General features: G+C 35.2%; 1 protein-coding gene across 3 annotated transcripts in view; it reads right to left on the bottom strand.

The window, feature by feature from the left end:
• The window catches only part of JMJD1C (jumonji domain containing 1C), a 330,011-nt gene that overhangs the window by 173,219 nt on the left and 129,879 nt on the right, over positions 1-26,913 (bottom strand). For all 3 annotated transcript variants that reach the window (XM_063103410.1, XM_063103409.1, XM_063103408.1), the window contains exon 2: positions 16,198-16,362. Coding sequence is in view for 2 of the 3 variants with exons in the window: in XM_063103409.1 (XP_062959479.1) it covers positions 16,198-16,362 (165 nt within the window). In the remaining variant the exon portion in view is untranslated. The remainder of the gene's footprint in view (positions 1-16,197; positions 16,363-26,913) is intronic.

Raw genomic sequence — 26,913 nt, 5'->3', positions numbered from 1 at the left:
ATATCAAAATCACATTTAATTCATAAAGCAGTATATGCTTATAAGTTCTCTATTTAGTTTAAAACAAGATTTTTGGTAAATACGTATGTGTGTACTAAGAAAGGAGGAAGAAAAGAGGCGACGAGAGGAAGAGAGGGAGAATCTGAAAGGACATTTACCAGCCTGTTAACTAAGGATAAACCTGAGCAATATATGGAAGAGAATGGGGGAAGATTTTCTCTTCTAACCTTATACTATTCACAATTATTTAAACTTTTCAGTATACAGTTGCTTCTGACTTCAGTAATTACGTACTTACCAAATGCATCAGTCTACTCATCTATAAAATAGGAATAAGAGTATCTACCTCAAAGGGATGATGTAACACACTGAGGAAAAACACCAGGAACTTGGTAAGCCTTCAAAAATTAACTATTAATATATTACTAATGTCATTAAATGTAATAATATTTTTAAAAATACAAATAATATTTTTTCAAGTGGTAAATATAAATGCACTTTAAAATAGTATTAAAAGAAATCTATTTTTCATAAAACTTCACAATTGCAGTTTAATATCTGTGTCAGACAGTAGGGATTCATAGTACCTACATAAAACTTAGCACATAGTAAATGTCCAAAGATATTTACTGAATGAAAGAAACTATCCTGCAAGACATATATGATGATGCTGCATTTTTAGTTATAAATTAAAAGGAAGAAGTATATATACAATGAAAGAGAAACTACTTTACATAAAGAAGTAGACATTTTTAGACCTAGTTATACTAATTACCAAAGCAGACCTTTTTCCCCCGAAAGCTGAAAGAAATCTCTCAAATTAGAACATATGTAGACATGGCAACCACATTTCTGGTCTGGAAGAAAATGGAATCAACACCATCATCTTTTCTTTACATGGCTTGCTGCTCTTAGCTCTTTCAAATTACAGTAACAAAAAAGTGAAAGTCCCTAGTAATTCTAAGTACAATAAAAAAGATGAATTGATATGAGAAATACCTGTAAAAGAAAGGCCAAATAATCAAGTAAATGACTCCAAAATATCTATTTGAGAATATGAAATTTTTTCACAGATTATATCTAGAGAATAATTCACTGTGGCTTAACAAAAAGGCAAAAACAAAATAAGCTCTACCAGGTCATGAAACCCTTGGAAAAAAAACTAACCATTCTGTTAAACAAATTCCAGTTAATTGAAACTAATTGCCACATTTGGATAAAACAATGAAAGGTGAGACAACAGTTTCAAAAAAGGGAGAAAAAAATTTGAGATCTCATAAATTAGAATTAGAATAGGGTGAAAAAGGAAAAAAGAAAAAATTTTTTAATTCAATAATATCTGCATAGCTTAAAATGGGAAAAACTGCATAAAAAGTATATAATAAACTGTATAAAAATGATTAGCAACTGTATAAAAAGTAGAATTAAATACTTTTAACTGCTTTTGATGATCTTAATCATTAAAAATTATTTAAAATATTAACTGGCTGGTGGCTTAACACTTTTGTTTACTTATTTTTGTCAGCACCACGCTCAGCCAGTGAGCGAACCGGCCATCCGTATATGGGATCCGAACCCGGGGCCTTGGTGTTATCAGCACCACACTCTCCCGAGTGAGCCACGGGCTGGCCCTTGTTTACTTATTTTTGAATAACTAAATTTCTGATTGCAATAGAAAACAAGTTCTTTTAATGTCATAAAAAATAAATAACTTGGTACTAAAAAATAAATAACTTGGTACGTGTGTGCCTAGAACTTGGCATACAGCAATTAGTAACAACAAAGTAAAGACAAATAAAAGCAGAAATGTCTCTGGGGTTTGATAAATAATTTAATTGCTTTGCTGGCTTCTTCCCAATTTTATTATGGCATATCTTAAATTTATGACTCAACAAGCATTGAGTCATAAATTTGCTCCTCAATTTGATTCACTCAACAAATAGGTAAAGCAAAACCCCAAATTTCATTCAGTAAATATTTACTCAGTAGTTAACAGTATCAGGTACTGGGCCTATATTGAATACACTAAAGTGCATAATTCCTGTATACGTCGAGGCAAAAATTAATTGCAAATCTCAGTAGTTTAGTACATAATATTTACACACAATTCCTAAAATATGATCAGGCTTCAGGTGACTGGGGATACTCGACTAAGCATTCATATTTAAGCGGGAGGCACTAAAAAGCTATGGAAAATGCTTTGTGAGTGAGATTGGCTTGGTGAGTATCAACATAGAATCTTTAAATGCCATTATTTTTTCTGAATTTAGTTCTTTTCTATGGGACCTTCACTTTGTCTGAGAAAACAATCCTCTCTAATCATCTTCCTGGTAGTATACATGTGGCTGACAACATTCTAATGGCAGAACGAAAGAAATGGGGCTGAAGGAAAAGTCAAATCACTTTGTAAAAGAATTTTCACTTAATCCTCTTATGTCCCACCAGAAATTCTGATCTGTCAAATGTCCTTGAACACAGAACCTCTTTTGTTCGGAATCTTGAGAGGAAATACCCCTCACATCCTGCCTGGCTATGAGAGGTGCAGAGAAGGCTGTGGCAGTCTACTTTTCTTCATACAATCTTTCAACCAATCACTTCATTTTCAGTCCCATCCATTACATCTACTATGGAAAGCATATGGTGCTCAACTTTTTGAAACTTTCTGAAACCTGTTAGCACTCTCCTCTGCTGACATTTAGGTTTCAATTTTCTTTAATCTTGCTAAATTGGTCACTAATTCTAATCCAATCTCTATATTCTAAAAATTTACTAACATCCTGTCATTTAACCTCTTATTCTCTTTGTCCTTCTGTTGATGTTGTTGTTATCTTACTGCAATTTCGGAGGAAGCAAAGATAAGCATGTGTTCCACCAGGCACATTTACCCAACTCTTGCCTAGATTATTTAAATAAAGGGATAAAAGACAAATAATGTACTAGCCTCTCTCCAATCACTTCATATTGCTGCTACAGTAATCTATCTAAAATACAAAATTGATTATTTAGCCCACATGACTCTAGTTCAATGGCTTTCCATTTCCTACAGAGGGAAAAATGACCCAAATCCTATTTTAACACAAGCCCTTTATGATTACTTCAATTCTGCTTACTCTTTTCTACTTCATCTTTTGCCACTCCATCACAATTATTCCATTTTCCAGTTTGACACCAGACCTTGAGATTTCCCAATCAGAACCTGTTTTCTCATAAAATGCCTTCCAACCTTTTCTGATTAGAAAATGCCAATCTCGCATTTAAAATCATAGCAAGCATCCACCTCATCTATGTGGCTTTTCCTTAACTCCCTCGCCAAGACAGGCACTCATCTCCTCATTTCTCCCATTTTTATGAAGTTTAATTATATCATTGATTGTTTCATTTTCCCCTGTGCATTTACTTCTCTCTTTATTCCCTGGACTTCCTGAACACAAAGATTTTAGTTTATTCTCATTGATAAACTACACCACAAAGCCTAAATTATCAGGAAAAAACTGAAATAAAAATTAGGTTGTTTTCCTTCACAGACTTTTCCTAAAACGAGGTTGGTTGAAAAACAGAAATGCTTTTCCATGATTTTTCTCAATGAGATTCATTGGAAAGGTGTAAGCTCTACTACAGTGTTGAAGAGAACCTGGGTTCTATTTCCACTTCCGGTTGTGCCATGAATTAAATTGAATATAAATGTAAAAAAATCAACTAACATAATTGTCCTACACCTTCCTTTTCTTATTGAAAAAAGGAGGGCAGTAAACTAGCTGATAACAATAACAATACAACTAAAAACTTTTATAAAGAGCTTTACATATGATATATGCTTGGGGAGTGAAGAATTAACCTTATCCAAAGAGCGGTCTGGCCTTTGACCTCGGCTACTGAGAGGTGAACTCTAAGACTTTGGAATGTCCTGCTTGATGGGAGTGTCTTCATTTGCCTGGGGACTTTGGCCGCAGGACAGTCTAACAATGTGATTTACAATAGGAGCTTTGGGTCTCCCATTATCAGTTCTGACCTCCAGAGGAAGTGATAACTAAAGGAATTAGCTTGACTTATGGAAGGGAATAGAGACTAAAGCTAAGCAACACAGAAGGTATGTGATTAAGCCCCAAGAAAAACTGTAGACAGCAAAGGTTGAGTTTTTTCAGTTGTCAGTACTCACTCATTGTGCCCAGAAGGAGGTAATACTGCCTGTTACTCTACAGGGAGAGGATGACCAAAAGTTCCACGTTTGGATCCTTCCTAGACTCTGTGCCCTATGCATATCTTCCCCTGGATGATTTTGTATACTTTCTCAGCAATAAACTGCAGGCATGAGTGTAAGAGCTTTCAGTGAATTCTGTGAGTCCTACTAGTGAATTATCAAACTTGAAGATGGTTTTGGTAACCCCTAAAACTTAAAATTGGGGTCAGAAGTAAGAGTGTTCTTGTGAAGATTCCTATCAAAGTAAATACCTGGCTAAATTCACTGCAGTGCTCACACTGAGGTTTTTATTTATATATTTTCCTGCTTAATTTTCACAACTCTGTGTGGTAGGTACCACTGTTATGAATACAGTGAGACATACAAAGGATAAATAACTTAATCCCACCCAGGTATTAACAGTAAACTCGAGTCAGTATTTGAACCAAGAAATCTGACATAAGAGCTCATTTTCTTAATATTTTACCTTGCCTTCCTAGATAACAGCTAAGGTTCTCTTTTTCAACTCTAACATTCTCCGAATCTATGATTTAGAAGATCTCTGAGGTCACATGAAGCCATACAACTCTATATCCAAACAAATAATTCACATATACTTAGAAACAAACCTTAAATAATCTTCAATATATTTTACTTAATTATGATTTAAACTGACATCTTTATTATAAAGTTTTAATTGTTTGTGCTACATTATGGGCAGATATTTAAAATACTGTAGTTTTTTTGCTTTGTTTTGTTTTGTTTTGCAGATGGCTGATGGGGGATCTGACTAAACTCTTGACCTTGGTGTTACAAAACCACACTCTAACTGAGCTTAACCAGCTAGCCCAAAAATACTGTATTAAGGAAACATTAAAAAGTAGCTACGAAAACATATTTCTAACTCACTTGAAAAAACCTATTTCCAAAATAAACAATACCAGATAACATTATTATATTAAAACTTCCAATTTTCTGGAAAATAGTTGTTTTATTGAAAAGACTAGGCTAGGCAAAATTCCACCATCCTACAAAAATGGTTTTCATTTACTTTATAATATTTTCTAAATAAATAATTCGAATGCCAATACAGTCAAGATTTGTTTTTTATTTAAACTTTATTTCTCCACGTTTCTCTGAAGTATGCAAAATTATCATTTTTAAAGCTGCATAATATCCCAAAACATTAATTTAACAAAACTCACAAATTGTTGGATATCAAAGTGGTTTCCTTTTTCTTTTCTTCTTTAGTGAGACTGCAACAAACATCTTTCTGTATGTAATAATAATGCTTTTCATTTTGGTCTCTGCAGCTCTTATCATAGTGTCTGGCTCCTATGAGTTATCTGACCAACATAAGCCGAACTGAATACACTGTTTACTCTTTAAAAAACTGTTTTTTAGGAATAATTTACTAAGAGTAGAGTCAATGAATCAAAGAGTATGAACTTCTTTATGGTTCTTACAACATAATATTTTCCAAAATAATGTCATTTTATGATTCACAAGAAATGAATGTGTGAGCTCATTCACTGCAATATTTGCCAATAGATTTTATCATTTAAAAAGTTTAATACCTTATTATATATAATTTCATCTCTTAAAGTGCTTTACCTTGCAGAGAAATAATAATCCTGATGTTATCATATCACCATTACTTCCATTTCATTATTTACCAAAGTACAAAGGACTGAATAACTAATAATTCTAATTCTAGAAACTCAATTATTGATACATAAACTCTTTAAATGAACGTAGTTCAAAGTTCATTTTTGATTTTGAATGTGGCATGTCTTCACATTTTAGAAAAATTGGGTTGAAGCATTAATTTGAACCAATTTTGGCAATGCAATAGCCAAACATAAGATAATCTTGTCCCAAAGAACTATGAACTCTATCCCCCTCTGAGAGTTTCTTTTGGATCAGACAATAACTAAAAAGCACTCACACTGGGCAAATAATCTAAAAGAAATAAATTGATAAAGACTTACATGTTTATGATCTGATCACAATTCCTGGTCCAATCAGAATTGCTTATTTATGAAGGAAAAGTTATGCTGGGAAGAAGAAACAGTCTGAGTTTCCTAAAACTCACTCCACAAAATCAGTTAAATTATAAAAGATTAGCATATTTAGTTAACTGTGAAGATGTCTGTTCCTTCCATCTACATCATTTAAAATATAGTTGGGCCCCCGTATCCATGGGTTCTGCACTCACAGATGCAAACAACTGAGGATCAAAAACATTAACAAAAACAAACAAAAAAATAAAAAATAACATAATAAAAAGTAGTACAAATCTTAAAAATACAGTATAACAACTATTTACATAGCATTTACATTGTATTAGATAGTATAAGTAATCTAGAGATGATTTTAAAGTATATGGGAGGACGTACACAGGTTACATGCAAATACTATGCCATTTTATTATATAAGAAACTTGAGGATCCACAAATTTTGGTATCAATAGAAGTCCTGGAACCAATCGCCTACAGACACCAAGAGACGACTGTTAACACATTTCGGGCAATTTTACATTTTCTTACTTAGACGATTTAAGAAATCAGATTTGTATTTGATTAGAATTAAAAGCATTATAAACTTTTTAGTATTTGTTTTTTTACTATATTGCCATGTTTAAAATTAGTAACTATACACTTTTACCACAACTGCCTGATTTTACTTTCCTATCCTGTGATCTTAGCATAAATTAGTAGCCAGGAAACTTGCTATAATTACCAGCAGGGTTCTTTTTCACTAGCTAAATTGTGGCCCATTTATCACTTTAAAATAAACATTTACTCACTGTCTAAGATAGGTACAGCACATCGGTACTCCTAGAAACCATACAAAGATGACTAAGACATGATTCCTGTCCTCAAAAGAACTTACAATCTAGTAGGAGAGGACAGACATGCAAACAAATAGGTACAATACAAAGCAGAATGTGTCAGTTTTTAAGTACAAACAAAGTCCTACAGGAGCACAGGATGATTAACTGTGGTTGGAGTGATCTGGAAGGCTGAGCCAGCAGAAAAGTAGAAAACTCTGCCCCTTAGAAAATGCAGCAGTGTTACAGCCCAGCTGGGTTAGGGTCGAAGCCCCACTCCCCACAGAAGGTTTTCCTAAAGGAGATGGAGCCAGGGCCCTAACCCAGTTAGGTAGGAGGTTCGTTGATTTCAATTATGAATGCCAACACTTTCTTTCCCTGGTGCAGATAAATGTATTTTCACAAGTATTTTACTTTATTATTAAAAAGTAAATGAAATTTAACGATAAATTAAGTAACTTACATAAAATTGTAAGTTACCTCAGCCAACATCACTAGAATGGCCTCAGGTGGTACCCTGATCATACAGGACCAAGCAAAATAATAGACACCACTTCAGTATGTTATATGTGGTGCTCCAATAAATGTTTTGCTATTGATATCCTGGAAAAAAAGATGATGAAACAACTCCAGAGAAGTAACCTGGGTATTATACTATCCATGTTTTGTTGAAAATGTAATTACTTTTAAAAATAAACTTTAAAATAGGTTAATTAGACAAGTGGATATATATATATATATTTTTTAAAGATGACCGGTAAGGGGATCTCAACCCTTGGCTTGGTGTTGTCAGCACCACGCTCAGCCAGTGAGCAAACCGGCCATCCCCATATAGGATCCGAACCCGTGGCCTTGGTGTTATCAGCACCGCACTCTCCCAAGTGAGCCACGGGCCGGCCTTGGACAAGTGGATATTTTTAAGTCCTATTATTTCAAGAACCAGCAGGTACCCTGCTAGTTTCCACTGATTTCTAGAAATAAGAAGTAGACAATATAACATAACCATATGTAATATTTAACAGGTTACCACACGAGGAATGAAACAACTACAAAGAGAAAAAATGCAAACATGTCTGAGTACAAAAGAACATAAAGCAAGTATCGTGCATAGAATTAGAAACATTAAATTTGCAGAAAAGACAAAGTATTAGTTTCCAATGTGTTTCATTCTGTTGCCACCTCATGTACGAATCTCTGAAATTTGTAGATACAGTATTTCACTCTGCAATAGAAACTTAAAAATTCTGAATTTCATAATTGCTGTTTGTAAATATACTTAAATAAGTCTCATTGTAATGAGCAGAAATGGAAACCATAAAATCTCAGTCAAATGTACTATATATAAATGAATGTTTGCAAAATACTAATGAAACTTAAATTGATTATTTTCTTAAGTATTACAGCCATTCCCCTTTCACTTGTTTGTTATATTAATTTTACAACCTTCTGAAACAAAGAATAGAAGGAAGGAAGAATGGAAGGAGGAAAGGAAGGAAGGAAAGTAGGGAGGGAAAGAGAGAGGGAATAAGACACATACTGACTTTCTTAATTAATGATTTTGTCTTTAAAAATAAACTTACAATTCAAAAACATTGGCAAACAATTAGCTGAACAAACTGAAACAAATATGACAAAAGGATTATATCTGTAACAATATAAAGAAAGCTCATAACAAATATAGAAAACACAAAACCCTAATAAACACTAAAAAAAAAAACAATTCACAAAAATACAAGTTGCTAATAAACATGAAAAAAAATCCTATTAAAGTAATGCAATAAAGTAGTATTTTAAAATATCCAACTAGCAGAGAGAGAAATGATAACATTTAATGCTGCATTCCCTTAAGATATAAAACTCCTGTTTTTATATTTGTTTGGATTTTAAAACAAGATGGTCCAAAAATAAGTAACCAATGCTTCCACAGATGTGGTGAGATGAAAATATTCATACACTGACTGAGGACAATGGCAGTCAGTACAATCTTTAAAACAATTTTGCTTAAAGACTATAAAAAGAATATCAAAAGATTTTTAGATTTTTGTGGTTTTCAAGTTCATACGCTTTGACCAGTAATTCTACGAGTCTAAATTTAAAAAATAGAGATGCAGACAAAGACTAACATACAATGATATTTATCACAGATTTTTTATAATACTAACATACAAAATGATATTTATCACAGTTTTTTATAATAACCGCCAAATTGGAAACAACTACAATGTCAAACATTAAGGAAATGGGTTATTATAAGATTAAATATTATGCAGCCATTAAAAATTATTTTAAGTTATTTATTCATGAGAATAAGAGTATAGTATAAAATGTTAAGTAAAAAGCAGGATCTACAACTTTCATAAAGTCTTAGCTAAAACTATGTTAAAAGAAAATAGAGATTTTGTATCCTGCTACTTTGCTGAATTCATTTATTTTTATTTATTTATTTTTTTTTGTAGAATCTTTAGGGTTTTACATATAAGATCACAGCATCTGCAAAAAGAGGTAATCTTACATCTTCCTTTCCAAGTTAAGATGACTTTCATGTCTTTTTCTTGTCTAATTTTCTAAGACTTCCGATAGTATTTTGAACAGAAGTGGCAAAAGCACGTATCCTTGTCTCATTCCTGATCTTAGAGGAAAAGCTTTCAGTCTTCTCACTATTGATTATGATGTTAGCTAAGGAACAGGATGTGAAATCAACACACAAAACTCAGTTTCATTTCTACTTCTAACAATGAATAACCTGAAAATAAATTAACAAAGAATTCCATACAGTAGCATCAAAAAGAATAAATTACTTACAAATTATCATAACCAAGGAGGTGAAAGATCTATATGCTGAAAATTACAAAACACCAATGAATGTAATTAAAGAAAACATAAACCAATGAAAAGATATACCACATTCAAGGACTGAAAGACTTAATATTGCTGTTAAGATTCCTACTGCCCAAAGCCATCGATAGATTCCATGCGATCCTTACCAAAATCCAAATGATGCTTTCTGGAGAAATAGAAAAATCTCTCCTAAAATTTACATGGAACCTTAAAGGAATCTAAATAGCAAAAACAATCCTGAACAAGAACAAAGTTGGAGTACAAACACTTCCTGATTTCAAAATGTACTACAAATTGACGGTACTCAAAACAAGTGTGGTACATGTATAATTAAGAACAAACATACAGACCAATGGAACAGAACAGAGAGCCCAGAAACAAACTCTCACATATGAGAGTACTTCAAAAAGTTCATGGACAAATAATATCAAAAGATAATACAAACCTTTCCATGAACTTTTTGAAGTACCCTCATAAAGTCAAATGATTTACAACAAGGGTGCCAAGACCATTCAATAGGGCAAAGGCAGTCTTTTCAACAAATGGTGGTAGGAAAAATGGATTATCAACATGTAAAAAAAAAAAATGTAGCTGGACCCTTATGTTACATCTTATACAAAAAGTAACTCAAAAGGGATTATACAGCCAAAATGTGTGATGTAAAACCATAAGGCTTGTAAAAAGGCAACCGGCAAAATGGGAGAAGATATTTGCAAATCATACATCTAAATAAAGGATTAACATCTACAATATGGAGAACTCCTAAAACTTAACAAAAAAAACTACCCAATTCAAAGATGGGCAAAAGACTTGAACAGACATTTCTCCAAAGAAGACACACCAGAGTACTTTGAAAAGTTCATGGAAGGATTCCTATTATCTTTTAATTCTATTTTCTACAAACTTTTTGAAGTACCCTCGTACAAATGCCAATAAGCACATGAAAACATGCTCAACTTCACACGAATCATTAGAGAAATCAAAACCACAATGAGATACCATTTCACACTAATACTAAAAAATACTAATACTTAAAAAACCCAGAAAAAAAGCACTGTCAAGGATGTGGAGAAATTGGAATCCTTGTACAATGCTGGTGGGAATGTAAAACAGTGTAGCCACTATGGAAAACAGTATAGAGTACCTCGAAAAATTATAAACAGAATTACCATATAATCCAGCAATTCCATTTCTTGGTATATACCCCAAAGAATTAAAAGCAGGGCTAAAACAGTTATTTATATACCCTTATTCATAGCAACATTATTCACAATGACCAGAAGATGGAAGAATCTATCAATAGACAAATTCATGAACAAAATATAGTATATACATGCAATGGAATATTATTCATGCATAAAAAAGAAGAAAATTGTGACACGTTACTACATGGGTGAACCTTGAAGACATTATGCTAAGTGAAATAAGCTAGCTACAAAAAGATAAATACTAGGGCCAGCCCTGTGGCTCACTTGGGAGAGGGTGGTGCTGGTAGCACCGAGGCCGCGGGTTTGGATCCTATATAGGGATGGCCCTTGTGCTCGCTAGCTGAACATGATGCAGACCACACCGTGCCAAGGGTTAAGATCCCCTTACCGGTCAGAAAAAAAAAAAAAAAAAAAAAAGACAAATACTAAATGATTCCACTCATATGAGGTACTTACAGTAATCAAATTAACAGAGACAGAAAGTAGAATGGTGGTTACCAGGATAGTGGGGAATGGGGAATTGCTGTTAATGGGTACAGAGCTTTAGTACTATGAGACAGAAAAAGTTCTGTGCATGAACAGAGGTGATGATTGCATGACAACATGAGTGTACTTAATGTCACTGAAACGTACTCTTAAAAATGATTAAAATGGCAAATTTTATGTTCTTATCACAATTAAACACTTTTAAAAAATTCTCTGTCAGGAAAAAGATATCAGAGAAATATATTTGATAAGAAAAATGTTCAGTTCCGGTCAAGATGGCAGAATAGATGGTCCCTGGCATCACTATCTCCCACAAATCAACCAATTTACAACTATAAAAATGTAACATCGGCCAAGCTGGAGCCACTGGAGCTCAGGGGAAGAGGAGGAGAGACCTACAGAGCTCATGAAGGCAGGAGAAACAACAATGAGAGAAAGAAAAAACTACTCTGGACATTTCAGGCCACGGCCACTTTAATGCTGGAGCGTAGGAAGCAGGAGCCAGCAGAAGCTGTAGCTGTGCCCTTCAGATGGAGTTACTTGGAGGCAGCAGGGGAGAAGAGGACCTTGGTGGCCCCCAGGACAGCAAGACCACTAATAGTGTTCCCATGGACCCACGCAGGAGCGAGGAGCCAGAACAGCTGAAAAAGAAGAGCCATTCAGAGGCCATTGAGTCAACGCAAGGGACCAATGCAGTGTTTGGAGCATGGGCAGTTGGGGAGACAGGCCCACTGAGAGAACACTGGGACACAGCAAGGACAGCCAATCTGCCCCCCAATCAGTGCACGACCACTCAGAGGAGACTGGTCAGGAATGCAGAATTGCATGGGGTGCAATTTAATGAAAAAACTCAGGCCCACATCAGAGTTTCTACACAACCCAGGAGCACCAGATCTCTGGAGAGCTGAAAGTATCTATAAGGTCAACCATTAAACCCCAAGCTGCACAAAAAGCCTTTCTTAGGGAACAGCAGCAAAGCAGCAATTTAGCTTAACCACACAGCTCAAGTACTGATGCCCACAGGAAGTTCCCCCAAGTTAGAAGTAAGCAAAGGACAAAAAATTAGTTCCGACCCAGGCACACCACCAATGCCTTAGAGCCTTCCAGGGGACATGAGGCAGGTAGCCAGGGGCAGACTCCCACCTACAACTACTAACACTGCCAGAGCCTCAGGACTGCCCAGAAACCTGAGGCTTGGAGTCAGGGACCAGACCCCACTCCCACATCCAGGCATACCAACGCCTTGGGGCCCACCCAGGAGCCTGGGGCTAGCAGCCGGGAACTGGACCCCCCCCTCCCCCACAACCAGACACACCACACTAGTGTCTCAGGGCCCGCCAGCACAAGCAGGCACAACGCCAGCACCAAGGAGCATGCCAAAAACATCACCTCCATGTGGGTGGCCCACCACAGCCACCACAATAACCATGGCTGCTGTGAAAGCAGCTAGAGGCCACAAACACCACACAGATGGTCCACCAGCCACTGGAGAGCATTGACACAAGGAGAGTCACCAGCAGAGATAAAGAAAAGAAGAGGATGTCTCTCTCCTCAAAGCCCATTTCAGAGTGACAGAAGAAGCATCTGCTCTATGATAATACTGGGGGACCTGATCACACCTCTCAGCATTGGACAGATCATATAGGCAACAAATCAACCGAGTAACCATTACTCTTTCAGAAGCAAAGATGAAATCTAGGGTAATTAGAGGCGGGACAGGGAGAGAGGGGGGATGGGGAGAGATTGGACAAGGGGCATTAATAATTATTATTTGTAACAACATATATGCTAGAAATATTGATTTGATCAATATATCTCAATGTTGAACCCCCAAAATATAATCAATTTTGTAAACCAATTATGTATAATCAATTTTGATTCAATAAAAATTTTTTAAAAGGAAAAAAAATAAAAAAGAAGGCAGATATTGGAATGAGTAGGACTGCACACTGGTCTCAAGGTGACAGGACAGAAATGTGAACCAGGTTCCAAATGTCAGATGTACCCACATTTCCAGGGTTAGAAGATACCTTCTGCTATCTTGTTCCTCAAAATGCCCAATCCCAATCCCAAAACTATTATGAGCTTCCAGGAACTTCCCCAAACAGTACTCAAGAAAAGATCACTTCACCTATAGTAGTCATTAACCTAAAACTTGTTCAAGTCAGCAACTTACTAAAATATTGCTCCTCCAGGCCACTTGACCCAGCTAGCTGTTTTCTCTAAAGTAAACACTTAATTTTAAGAGCAATGTGTTAAAAATGCCAAAAAACCCAATGTTATCAATACAAAGTTAATGAACTAGGCAACTGTTGGGAAAATATAGAAAAATGGTCAGGGCCCCTCAGATGTTCAGAATCTTGCCAAGCATTTGATGTAAATATGCACGTGCACCAGGTGTTCCTTGGTTATTGTCTAATGTAACTGAGCATGTGCACCCATGTGTCTTGGGTTATGAACTTAAGTATAAAGGATGAGTGGCTCTGATCCACAGCCGCCGCCGCCCCCCCCCCAGCCCTGGGATGCCCCCCTAGGGGCCATGGAGAGGATGCTACTGCTGCTGGAGGCTGTTGGTGCAAGCTGTTGCTGCCAGTGCCCCCAGGACCCTCCGCAAGGCCACTGCCGCTGCTGAACCTGTAAGCTGATGAACACCTGTAAGCTGCTACTGCTGTTGAGGACTGAGCTTGTGTTGTATGCCAATGGCTCCCAGGGTCTTTCCCAATTACCTAGCATGGACCTGTGTGTGAGGGGTCTGGGGACCCAGTCTGCACAACGGGTATAACTAAAATAATGAAACATTTTGGTTTAAAAAAAAAAAAAAAAGAAGAAAAGAGAAATGTCAAAGAATTAAGTTGGCTATCTTTTGGTGATAGGACAAAAATGATGATGATTTTCTACTTTATACCATCCACTATTTTCCAAAATTTTCACATGTACATGTTTTGTTTTGGTTTTAATAAGAGAAAGTAAGTTTAATTAAAAAAAGAAGTTTGTTGATTAAGTAAGTGTCTTAATTTTTTGGTCAAAGGTTTTCAACAGAAACAACTTACAAAAAATCATTAAACAGTATTTCCTAATAGAAATTTTCTCTAAAATCAGTAATTTATGAATATAAAGCAGAAATTGACCTCAATCTTAATTGCCTCTAAGAAAGGGCAAAAATTTTCTAAGTTCCACTTATTCTTTAACTATTATACTGAGGAATACTTTTTGGTATTATTGATGCTACTAACTCCTGCTTTTGAGAATTTCATACAAGATTCACATATATGTCATAATTACAAGTTTTAACCAATTTTCAGGTTAAGGTCTGTAAAATCAAAAAGCATGCTAGTCATAGTTGAAAAAATTTTATGTTAATTCAACATACTCATTTGATAAATTTTTTTAAAAACCTATTATGGATAAAAATTATCTTCTTTATTTTTCTATTCAAAGTTTCCTATCAGAACCATAGCTCAGGGCTATCATTTTCATATTTCAATATAATGTACTATTTCTTATAAAAATGCCATTTATTCAGTTCACTTCATTTCTCCCTCCCTGTGTTATCTTTTTAATCACATATCTCCTCAGACTTTTTTAAGAGGATGGGTCAAAGAAACATATATTAAATTGTTATTCTATATACAGAAAAACATTAGAAGGTTAACTAAAGTAGAAAACTTATACGCATTGCAAATATTAGCAAGTAAAAATTATCCTTATGAGTAACTTACATTTTTAAAAACTTGAAAGTTCCTACCCCAACACATAAATTATACTAAACACCTGAAATGTTTCAATGGCTTATCAAATAATATTTCTTTGATATTGATATAAAAATTATTTCATTAAGAAAATACTGCATACTTGTTACATGCTAAGCATTCTGCAAGAAAATAGGGATAACAATGGTTAAACAGGTGTGGCTCTTTTCCTGATAATATTTAGTAATCTTATTTATTTAATATGTTTCTTTTATAAAACTCTTCAAACTAACAGAGGTGTGTGTGTGTGTGTGTGTGTGTTTGTTTTTTTTTACGTGACCGGTACTCAGCCAGTGAGTGCACCAGCCAGTCCTATATAGCATCCGAACCTGCGCGGGAGCGTCGCTGCACTCCCAGCGCCGCACTCTCCCAAGTGCGCCACGGGCTCGGCCCAAACTAACAGAGACTTTATTAAAATCTACTATATATTCTTAAATAGAGCATTTCCCGATATGAAGTAATTTTATCTATTACTGGACTACACAATTACACATTTAACATCTATCAACCACAATGATTCATTAACAAACCAAGAAAAATTATGTGCTATTGAATGCTATAAAAATTATCCTCTACCTTCCACATTCAAAGTTTTATTCAGCAAAGCTGTTCCCCATGGCATACAAACCAGTAAACTATCTCTCAGCAGCCTTTAAACCAATTCATGTTTTCACCTAATTAGACAGAACTATTTATGGACGAAATATGTTGAAAGAATACTGACAAAGAGGCACATAAAGTTGTTTTAAAAAATGAAAGCAGTGCTTTGAAATTTTTGCCAGATACTTCAGAGACTCTTCAGGAATATTAATATATAATCAGCAAGGTAAATCTAAATTTATGTTCAATTCTTATTCTTTTAAGTTAACAACTGAAAATGCTTAATGAAACAGGAATAGATCTTACCAATGCAGGCCACTGAATCTGCTTGCTCTTTGATCCCTGAGTCTGGCTAGGGTCATTCCTCTTGGCCCAGATTAAGTGGTATTCCACCAAGAAAGTTGAAAAATCTTCATAAACTTTAACCCACTCCCGTTTATCCCATTCAAGATCATCAAATTCCACATACACCTATGAGGGAAAAAAAACCCATAAAATTCCATAAGCAATATAGATCAGTGATCTTTCAAAAAATATGCTATAAAGTTGAATTATAAAAGACATTAATACATTCATTATTTAAATTAACATTTCTCTTAAAATCACTATTTAACTAACTTCCTTTAACTAGATTATACCCTCTGCTTATTTCTATGACAAGGAGATAAACTGTAACTTTACTAAGAAAAGCAATTTACAGTGCTGATTGGTACAGATTGGTCCGTATCTTCAAAAAACACACTTAAGAAACCATATTGATGATTCTAGAAACAGAAATTGGGAAACATTTTTAAGGAGTAAATAGTAAATATTTCAGGCTTTACAAACCATATAGTCTTGAGTACTCTCTTCTGCCTCTGTAGTGCTAAAGTGACCTAGACAACATGTAAACAATTAAGCTTGGCTTTGAGTATGTTAATAAAACATTACTTACAATGACAGTTCAACAAAGGCAGTACAAGGATGGTTCAACATATGAGAATCAATCAACTTTAAGAGAATAAAGGAAAAAAACAACAACCCATCTTTAGTAATACAGAAAAAGCATGTGACAAAATTCAGTACCTTTCATGATAAAAAAAACACTCAACAAACTAGGAGTAGAAGAAAACCTTCTCAATATAATAAAGGTAATATAAGAAAAACCCACAGCTAGCATCATACTCAACAGTGAACTAAAAGTTTCTCCTCTATAGGAGGAACAAGACAAGGATGTTACAATTCAGAAAACTGAAGCTGGCTCTTTTACACTCATACTCATTTCAATCATTCAACTCCTCTGTCCCCTCCTCTTAGCCTTTTTCATTCATTCCCTAAAATTATCTCTTCATAGAGCTGTCTTCCTTACTCAATTATGAGTTCTGTTGGAGGTAGTCTTGTTCTTACTGACCTTTTTATCCTGATTTTTCCACCCATCTTCTGATCCCTTACATGTGAAGTATTTCCATTTCCCTGTACTAAAATATTGCTTATTCCTTTGGCCCAGCTCAAGTTCCTCCATGATGTTTATGCCCCCCACTCAACTCAAAATTAGCTTTAACCTCTTAAAGCAGTTATTTTTCATACTGTTCATATTAGTATATAATCAAATACTGCCTTTATTCTTCACATATAATGAGAATATCTTTAAATTATGCATGTAAACTCACTGAAGGTAGAGCTGTTCTTTTATACATTTATGGTGCACAGACACAAAGTGTTTGATAAATATTAAATAAATATCCCTTGACTCTTGCAACCATGGACATTTAAACATGGAGGCAAACTGGTAAAAGATAAGGTTGATTTGGTGGTGTCTGTGCTGCTGCACATTAGGAAGCTAGTTAAATCTGTTAGAATAGGGGAAAGAGAAATGCACTGGTCAAGGAGTTAAAATCTGTTCCTAGCTATTTATACCAAGTCAGGGAAAGAACTCAAGTCAAGGAAGAAGCCAATAAAACAGTTGGCTTCTTTTAATAAAACTCATCCTCGGGGGTTAAGCTGAGGTCCATCTGCTGTTATGCAAAGGTTTCAATTTCTCCACTACTTGAAATCTTATAATATTCTCATATTTAATGACTGAATTGTGGTTTGGGGGCTTTTGGAAACCCTAAAAACTGAAGCAGAGACAATTCTCAGGAAAACCTAAGTAGTATCTTTGCTTAGGGGAAATGTCAAGGCTTGTAACACTTCCCTACCTTGAGGGATATAAATCAATGTAAATTCTTCCAAATACGAAGTTCTAGATATAAAATTAAAGTTTTCAGCACAAACTGAGCCTTCCAAATCCATAACTTATATGGTATGGACGTGTCACTGGCATTTTTAAGAACCTGCTAGGGATCTTGGAGACAAAAGGAAATATTCTATTTATTTCCTGTGCAGTCAACTCATCTTCAGATTTCAGCTTATCAAGAACAGTAAAGAGTTTGGAATTTAAATACATACAGATACACACACACACACACAAGCCTGTTACTGTTTCATAGATTGTGGCAGAAGACATGAGACTCCTGGGACTTTATTACTTACAGCAAAAGCAGCAGCCAGAGTATCATCATGATGCTTGTGCCAGCTCTTCATGACTTCCAAGTCCCATAGGAAGGATGCAAAGTGCCCAGGATGGCCATCTGAGCTCATATAAGTTGGGTTATAGGAGACACTGACAGGGGGATTGAGGGGCGGATATTCACCAGTTAGTAAGTGGAAGGAAGCCTGCTCTTTGGGGGAGGTTATTACCTCATCCCTCAAAGCTGGCTGCTCATTGCACATACAACTCTAGAAATGACCCTGAAGAGTGGTCAAGGTCTTGCAGACTTGGCAATCAAGCAAGAACATACAGAGATGATCAGTGCCCATACCAACGAAGATAAGATTTAGCGACTGGCCTAACTGAATGACTAACTAATCTAGCCTTACCATGTATGGGTATTTTCATAGCGTGGGTGTTGGGGGAGAGGGGGAGGCATAGTTTCTTTCCATCAATCTGGAAACTTATACTAGGGGTCTTTGAAAATTTCACGGAAGAATTCATACTACCTTTTAACATTTTTCCACAAACTTTATGAAGTGCCCTTGTATAAAAGACAACCAGTTTATATTTATTCAGTTATTTACTTATATATACTACCTTTTAGAAGGTACATCAAGGGCCGAACCCGTGGCGCACTTGGGAGAGTGTGGCGCTGGGAGTGCAGCAGCGCTCCCGCCGCGGGTTCGGATCCTATATAGGGACGGCCGGCACGGTGCGCTCACTGGCTGAGCGCAGTGCGGCTGGTCACAAAAAAGACCAAAAAAAAAAAAAAAAAGAAGGTACATCAAAAAGTTCTTAGAAAGATTCATATTATTTTTTAATTCTATTTTTCCATGAACTTTCTGAAGTACCCTCGTATTAATCCCTCCTTATTCACCTATGTTGGGTAGTTCTGTCTGTTTAGTTCCCTGACTTACTAATTAGATTACAAGGCCCTTGTGGGTAAAGATTAGTTCGTCTTCATCTTTTTTGCATCTCTAGTGCCTGGCAGAAGCTTAACAAACTCAAGTGCTTGGTAAAGTTCTTGAATACCCAGCACTGTGTAAAACATATCACGAGTACAAATAAATGACTAATTTGAAAAGGGGGGGGGGAGTTAGGGGGAATGTCTTGAATATAGATGCCATATTTACTAATTAACCACTGTGCTCATAATTATCTAGAAAAAGGAAAAGGAAGAACATTTCATTCAGCAAACACTTCTAACTGCATATCAGAGCCAATCATTATGAACAATGGGAGTTCAGAAGAAAATATATATTCATACGGTGTATATATTTCTATATGTGTGTGTGTATATATATATAATATACATGTGCACACATATATATATACACATATACATACACATGTAATCATGTGACCAACTCAACCAGGTCCATTGTTTAACCATTGCTTAAGCTCTCTTACTGAGTACAAAATCTGCAAGTCATGCAGCTCAGGTATGCACAGTAGAAAAAGCCTTGACCTCCAAATAACACCCAGAACCAACATCCCTCCCCACAGAACCAAGAAGACCAGGGACATGACCAGAACCTGAAACAACAAAACTCATTCAGAAGTGAGGAGTCCATTGCCCAGACAGGTCCAGAGCTAAAACCCACCATTCCATACCTTACAATAAATGGCCAGACTTAAATCCCACCCAACCAAAACTTGCTCTGCCAGCACTTCAGCATACCAGCCTGTCTCCCTAACCCATAAAAGTGTGACCTAAACCCAAATCAGGAAGACAAATTTAAGCTTGCCTCCTATCTCCTTGCTGGTTGGCCACACAAAAAAGCTCTTTCTTCTCACAAAAGCCAGTGTCACAGAGTTTGGCTTTCTGTGAGCACTGAGCAGAGAGAACACTGCTCAGTAACATATATATACACATATATACATATAGACATACATATACATATAAGGGGTCTTTAGGAAGTTCACAGAAACATTCATATTTTAATTTCATTTTCCACAAACTTTTTGAAGTACCCTTGTATGAAAAATATATGAAGTTAACAGCCATGGGCATTGATGTGACTATCATAAGAGTAAAGATGGTGTGTGATAAAGACCAAGCAAAATAGTCTTAAAAAATTACTTCAAACTGAGCATGTGGTAAATACTTCTTTAGCCCAAGATATGAATATTAGAACAATGAATTCTAAGAACTGGTCTCTAGGTAATTAAGACTGTTACATTTTTCTCTCTTTTACTACATGTCTTCTACAATAGATATCAATATGCACAAATTCTCAGTTTTGTATATATGCAATAGCAGGCACGGAAAGAAGAGCTATCAGACTGTCAGAGGAACCATTAGTGAGAAGAAAAAAGTGTAAGCAATAGTCATTCACTTCATTTTCTGCTATTTTGCTCATTCAAATTACCTAATCCTTGAACTCTTCAATCACAACTATGCTTATATGGAGAACAGTAAAATCAAAGAGACCAAGCTTGCTTTCTATATCTATATTGCTTATTCCTCTGGAGAATTACTTACCAAACTAATGTTTTTACAAGACTACATGGTGGTGGATGACAAGATGTATCAAGAACTGCAAAATACTTGATGCTTAAGTTTCAATCACCTTCCTCAATTTGATAAAAAATTACATTCCTGTCATGTCACCTAAATTCCTCATTATATTACAAAACCCAACATATATTCTACAATACCTTTTAGATAAATTATGTATCATATTAAATGTAATATCATTGATGATTTACAGTCTTAGTTTGTTGGGCTGTCCTAACAAAATATCATAGACTGGGAGGGTTACACTATAAACAAGAGAAACGTATTTTCTCACATTCTGGAGACTGGAAGTCCAAGATCAGAATGCGAGCCTGTTCAGTTTCTGGATGGGGGGTGGGGGAAGAATGCCTCTTATAAGGGTGCTAATCCCATCATGAGGGCCCCACCCTCACTCTCATGACTTCTACCAACCCTAATTACCTATCAAAGGCTGTATCTCCAAATGCCAACACATTGGGAGTTAGCTTTAACATTGGGGGGGGGATATGCAGTCCATAACAATGACAATGACAGGTGCAGTGAAAATTTGAGTGCTTACAACATGCCAGGCAATGTTTCAAAGAAGAGAAAACTAAGGCATGGTTGGTAGCACAACTGAACAAACTTCAAAATGACAAATGGCTAAAGAGGAGGAAAACCATTAGTGTGGTCTTCTTTAAAAATAAGAGATCACAGTAATTTCTAGACATTTTAAAAGATGAAGGACAGAGAGAAAAAGTCTGACCAAACAAGGAGGAAAAAGCATTCTAGGAACACAAATTCTGAGGATTCTTTTAAAGCACAGGAATGAGCCAATGAAAAGAGCTTTTACATCAGTTAAGAGAGAGGGATTCTTGGGAGCGTTAAAGTAATCTAGGTATCCTGTTAAAGATCTAAGAGATTAAGCAATTCACATACCTGAAGTAAAGAAAATATAGAGAGTTTAAAGGAATGGGACAGCAACTAAAAATCTAAGGAAGGAAAATCAAAGTTAAATGCAAAGTCACGAAAACCACAAATGCTTGTTAATAAATCCCCTACATAATTTATAGAGAGAAAGCCCTGAATTCTAGTTTGGTTTTCTACAGTTTGATTAGAGACTGTATCACCTGTATTGTTTTTATAGAAAAGAGGTCAAATGCAGACACTTTCATAGTGTGTGTTTCTAATTCCTAGGAGTTAATTCTTTCAATAGGTTGGAAATTTTACAAGACAACATGAGTATCGACCTCCTATTCTAAGTACACTTTATCTTTTGATTTTTTTTCTCTAGCCCGTTAAATTCGGTCCTAGAGCTTCATAAATAAAAATTTATGCTAGCCATCTTCTATTTCCAATCATGCAATTGGCAAACCAGCCCTAGACTGTTCCTGCCATGATTCGTGCTACTGACTCCAGCACCAATGAAAATTTTCACACTTTGACCCTTCCTTCTTGTAAGAAAACTGAAGAGGGGAATGACATGGAAAAAGGGGTATTTCTGGTATCACCTGTTTAAAGTCAGAATGTATAATCACAACGAAACAACACTACAAGTGCAGAAGAATAAAAGAGCAGGATAATATGCTACAATGATACTGCAAACGTAGTTTTAATACATTCATCCCGCTTATTTTTTGTTTTTAGTATATTCATTATTACAAATCGTAATGTGTCCCCATGCCCTCCATCCAACCTATCACTCCCCATCATCCCACTTATTCTATAGGATGAATGTGCTTTAGATTGGCTGATCTGAGAACATAAGCAGTATCAAAAACACTTCTATAGAAAAAACATATATACAGTAAAAGATAACTAACTTGAAAACTTATTTATGAAATGTATCTACTCACATAAAACTTTTTTAATGAATATGCTACATACTTTCATTCCATTACCCCATTTATAGAATTTGAATGTAGTATACATCACAGTTCTGCCTGCTGTAAGAATTTCAGTCAGAAAAATAACTATCAAAATATTTATAGATTTGAGAAAATATCTAAACACTCAAAAAATAAATGTACATAAACTGATACATTCTGACCTTTATTTCAAAGGTAAGTGAAGTTTTAAACAGCTTGTCTATAGCGAACATTCTTTTTTTTTGTCTTTTTCGTGACCGGCACTCAGCCAGTGAGTGCACCGGCCATTCCTATATAGGATCCGAACCCGCGTCGCCGCGCTCCCAGCGCCGCACTCTCCCGAGTGCGCCACGGGCTCGGCCCCTTATAGCGAACATTCTTGACAGTCAAGAAATAAGAATCCAAATTCATAGATTCTCTCCTGTGCTTTGTCAAATAGCAATACTTACAGTGCTATTTAAATTATCTAGGAGATGCTTCTTGGTCTTTAGGATTCTAACTACACACACATTCTATTTATCAACTGACTTACAACCATTTGTTTTCAAGTATGTGGTAAAAAAACATAATTTATTCAAATATACTATATGTTATGGCTATAGAAACAAATAACATTCAGTTTCTATTCTAATACAGTTGCATAAATGACCTCATTCTTTCATGCAATCATTCATGCACACATGCTTCCAATCCTTGAAGAATTATTTGAGTGCCTACTATGTGTCAGCAGTAATGCCAGGCAAAAGAAGAATAAAACACGGAATAAAGTACCATCTATAATTTTTAGTTGTTAGAAAAGTAGCATAGGTATAGACACTCAATATTGATAAATCAATATAGTGAGTAGGATAGTGCAAATATATATAGAGAATTATAAAGTAAGAAATTTAGTTTGGAAAAGTTGGAAAAACCTACAAGAAGAAAATGACATTTAAACAGGATTTGAAGAAGTAAACAGGATTTCACAGATGGAAACAGGAAATTCTGAAGTAAAATGAACACTATGCTTACAGTCATGACAGTAAAGTACATTCAGCAAATGCTCCAACTTAACAGGGCTCAATTTATATGAAATAAAATATGTGGTATGGAAAATGTGAAAAGGGAATTGAGAGAAAAGAGATTAAAAGCACAAGAAACTTCAAAATTTATAGGGATACAAGAGGAAAAGAAGCAAACACAACTGAGAAGGATAAGACAGTATCAAGAGAGAGTATTATTCGAAATAATCAAGAAGGTGGGTTTCATATGAAGAGGCAAGTTAGAATCTTTGTTCAAAGGCTGCAGAAAAATAAATAAGTCCATTGGATTAGACAATTAATGGTGCCATAAGTTACTTTAATATGATAAAAATCAGTGTTGGTAAATTATTAAGAAGAACAAACACATCCACCTACTTCCTCTGTATTAGCAGGATTTCTAAATATTATGACACATTAGGAAAAAAACTGAATGCTTCTTTTTCTACCTGGGGAAAAGACTTAAAAACTGGGACTTTCCTTTCACTGTATAGAAACAGAAAGTATACTATGTTCTTGTCTATAATGATTCAGTCTTTCACTAGCTGAGCTCCAGAAGATACTACAATAGGCATTTAATCCATCAGATAGCAGGAGCAACCCAAAACCACCACTAATATTCTTTGTTTTATAGATCTGATGTTCTAGTTAAGTAACTTTTCATAGTTGGCCACAGGTAAACCTTATTTCTTTGATATTTTACATGAAAAAATCAAGTATTTTTGTTCCTTATTTTCACATTACTAAAAATTACTCCTGGTTTTACTTTTTTTTTTTTGTACATGCTTTTAATTACCTCCATTTACCTTCTGTAATAGATATTTTTTAGAAAGTGAGCACAGAAATAAAGTCTAGCTATAATAATGTAAAGTAGTATTAAAGTTTCTTTATGTTTTAAACAGTTGGGGGAAAATATCAAAAGAAGAATAAAATTTTGTGACATGTGAAAATTATGTGAAACTCAAATGTTAGCATCCATAAATAAAGCTCTGTTGGAATCCAAAAAAAAAAAAAAAAAGTTTCTTTATACTATTTATAAAGAACTCAGCACTGTATATTGGTAATAGACTAGCAAAATTAAAACATTTCTGTTTCTTGATCAAACTGTTCAAATGTATACTAATAAAGCATTTAATAATTTGGGATAGAGAAAAACAGTATCTCTTTTATCCCTAAAGAAAACATTACTAGAATAAACTATCTTTTTTAAAAGCAGAAATAAATATTTAAGGGAAATGCACTGAGTCCTATATATAATATTTGTATGTATGGCAATATAGTACATCACTATGTACCAGAAACACAGCAGAATTAAGAAATGGGCCAAAAGGTGGAACCCAGATGTTACTAATTCCATTCACTAATAACAAGTGTGCTTTATTTAAAGACAAATTCTCTGATCCTCAGTCAGAGATTATTAACTCCAGTATACAGTTAATAATAATAATAATAAGCTACACTACCTAGTTTCCAAGTCCAAAGCAGACAACAACAAAAGCAAAACAGATACAGCACCTGTGAGGACGAGCACTCTAAGAACTATAAAAAGTTTCACAATGGCTTTGGGAAGTCATTTGCTCTAAAACTTAAAATTGGTCCTAAGGTAGTATCTCTGTATTATAATTCAATGTTAAATCAGTATTCATTTTTTAATATAAAGAAGCAATATTCAAGAGGTTGAAAAAACCTTTCATATACTTTCACATGTACCTCATCCTTGCAGCATTTATCACAAATGAAATATATTTATGTACTGTATGTTTAACGTCTGTCTCTCCTACTGCTCTGTAATATTTGTTGAATGAATGATGCAGGAAAAGTCTAAATTTCTATCCAAAATAGCCTAAGATGATACAGAAACATATTTTAGAAAACTCTCATTAAAATGCTAACGTACTTGTATTTTGTAACACTTATATAACAATTACTGCTCAAAATGCTTTATATATATATACATACTTCGTTAAACTAATTTATTGCACACAACAATCCCATTAGGTAGATACTATTATCTCCATACTACAGATTAGAAAATTTAAGCTCAGAGAAGTTAAGTAACATGCACTACTGTCCTTAGACCAGAATGACCAAAGCAAGAAGAGCTCCTGGCTTTATATCCTGACTTTAACTACATCTTTCCCCACAGGGTGAGGAGTCTATTTGGTCATAGGAAAGTGCCTACCCACAGTGTACCCTGTGTTCTACAGTCTAGAAGTTTAGAAGTCTGGAGACCAGGGGTGGGCAAACAATGGCCCACAGGCTGAATACAGCCTACCACTTGTTTTTGTAAATTAAGTTTTACTGCAACATAGAAACGGTTTTACTGGAACATAGACATGCTCATTCACTTACATGTGGTCTAAGTCTGCTTTTGCACTACACCAGCAGAGCTGAGTAGTTATAACAGAGATCAAATGGCCTACAAAGCCTAAATTTTTTACTATCTGGCCCTTAAAAGTGTAAGTTTGCCAACCCCTGGTCTAGACTACGCTTATGGTACCTGAGACCCCTAAAATCCACATGTAAACTGTCCAGGATCCTCACTGGTCTCTTCTAATCTGTCCTGCTAAGGCAGGCCATGACACCAGTGTATGCACTGCAAGGCCTAAAATATAGCCAAAGGCGGGGAGGTGACGGTTGTGGACAGAGTTTCAATGTATACCCTGGGGAGTCAACAAGAATGAGTGTTAGGTTCTTTGAAGTGCTACGTGGAGCAGGGAGATAGGGTAAAAAGGGAAGGTGGGTGTCTCTGAGTATCCATCTATACTAGTGCCACAGGGCCCACAAATGTTAGGTATAGGCTTGGAGCCTTGGATCTGAAACCCTGACTACATGACTTCATAGTCCATTCCTAATCACTCTGTTGCATGCTTCAAAGGATAAATTATTATGAGGAAAAACTTAGCCATTCAGAATAATTTTTCACAAATTATAAGTTCAAATGAATGCATTTTATATTCTATATATCTATCTTGTTAATATTAAATTCCTTAAATATAATATATTAATATGTTCTCTTTTATGTTTCTTGTTTTTTATCCCTTTTTATGGTTGTTTTGGTTGCACTCAGGTTACATTAAGAAATAAAGAATTTATTGTTGCTCAAGAACCTAAACGTCATCCTAAATCAATTTCAGATATGGT

Source organism: Cynocephalus volans, chromosome 7 (assembly GCF_027409185.1).
Source record: "Cynocephalus volans isolate mCynVol1 chromosome 7, mCynVol1.pri, whole genome shotgun sequence".
In the NCBI taxonomy this organism is placed as follows: domain Eukaryota; kingdom Metazoa; phylum Chordata; class Mammalia; order Dermoptera; family Cynocephalidae; genus Cynocephalus; species Cynocephalus volans.
Note: the sequence above shows the minus strand (reverse complement) of the source record. Positions and strands in the feature narration are given on the sequence as shown.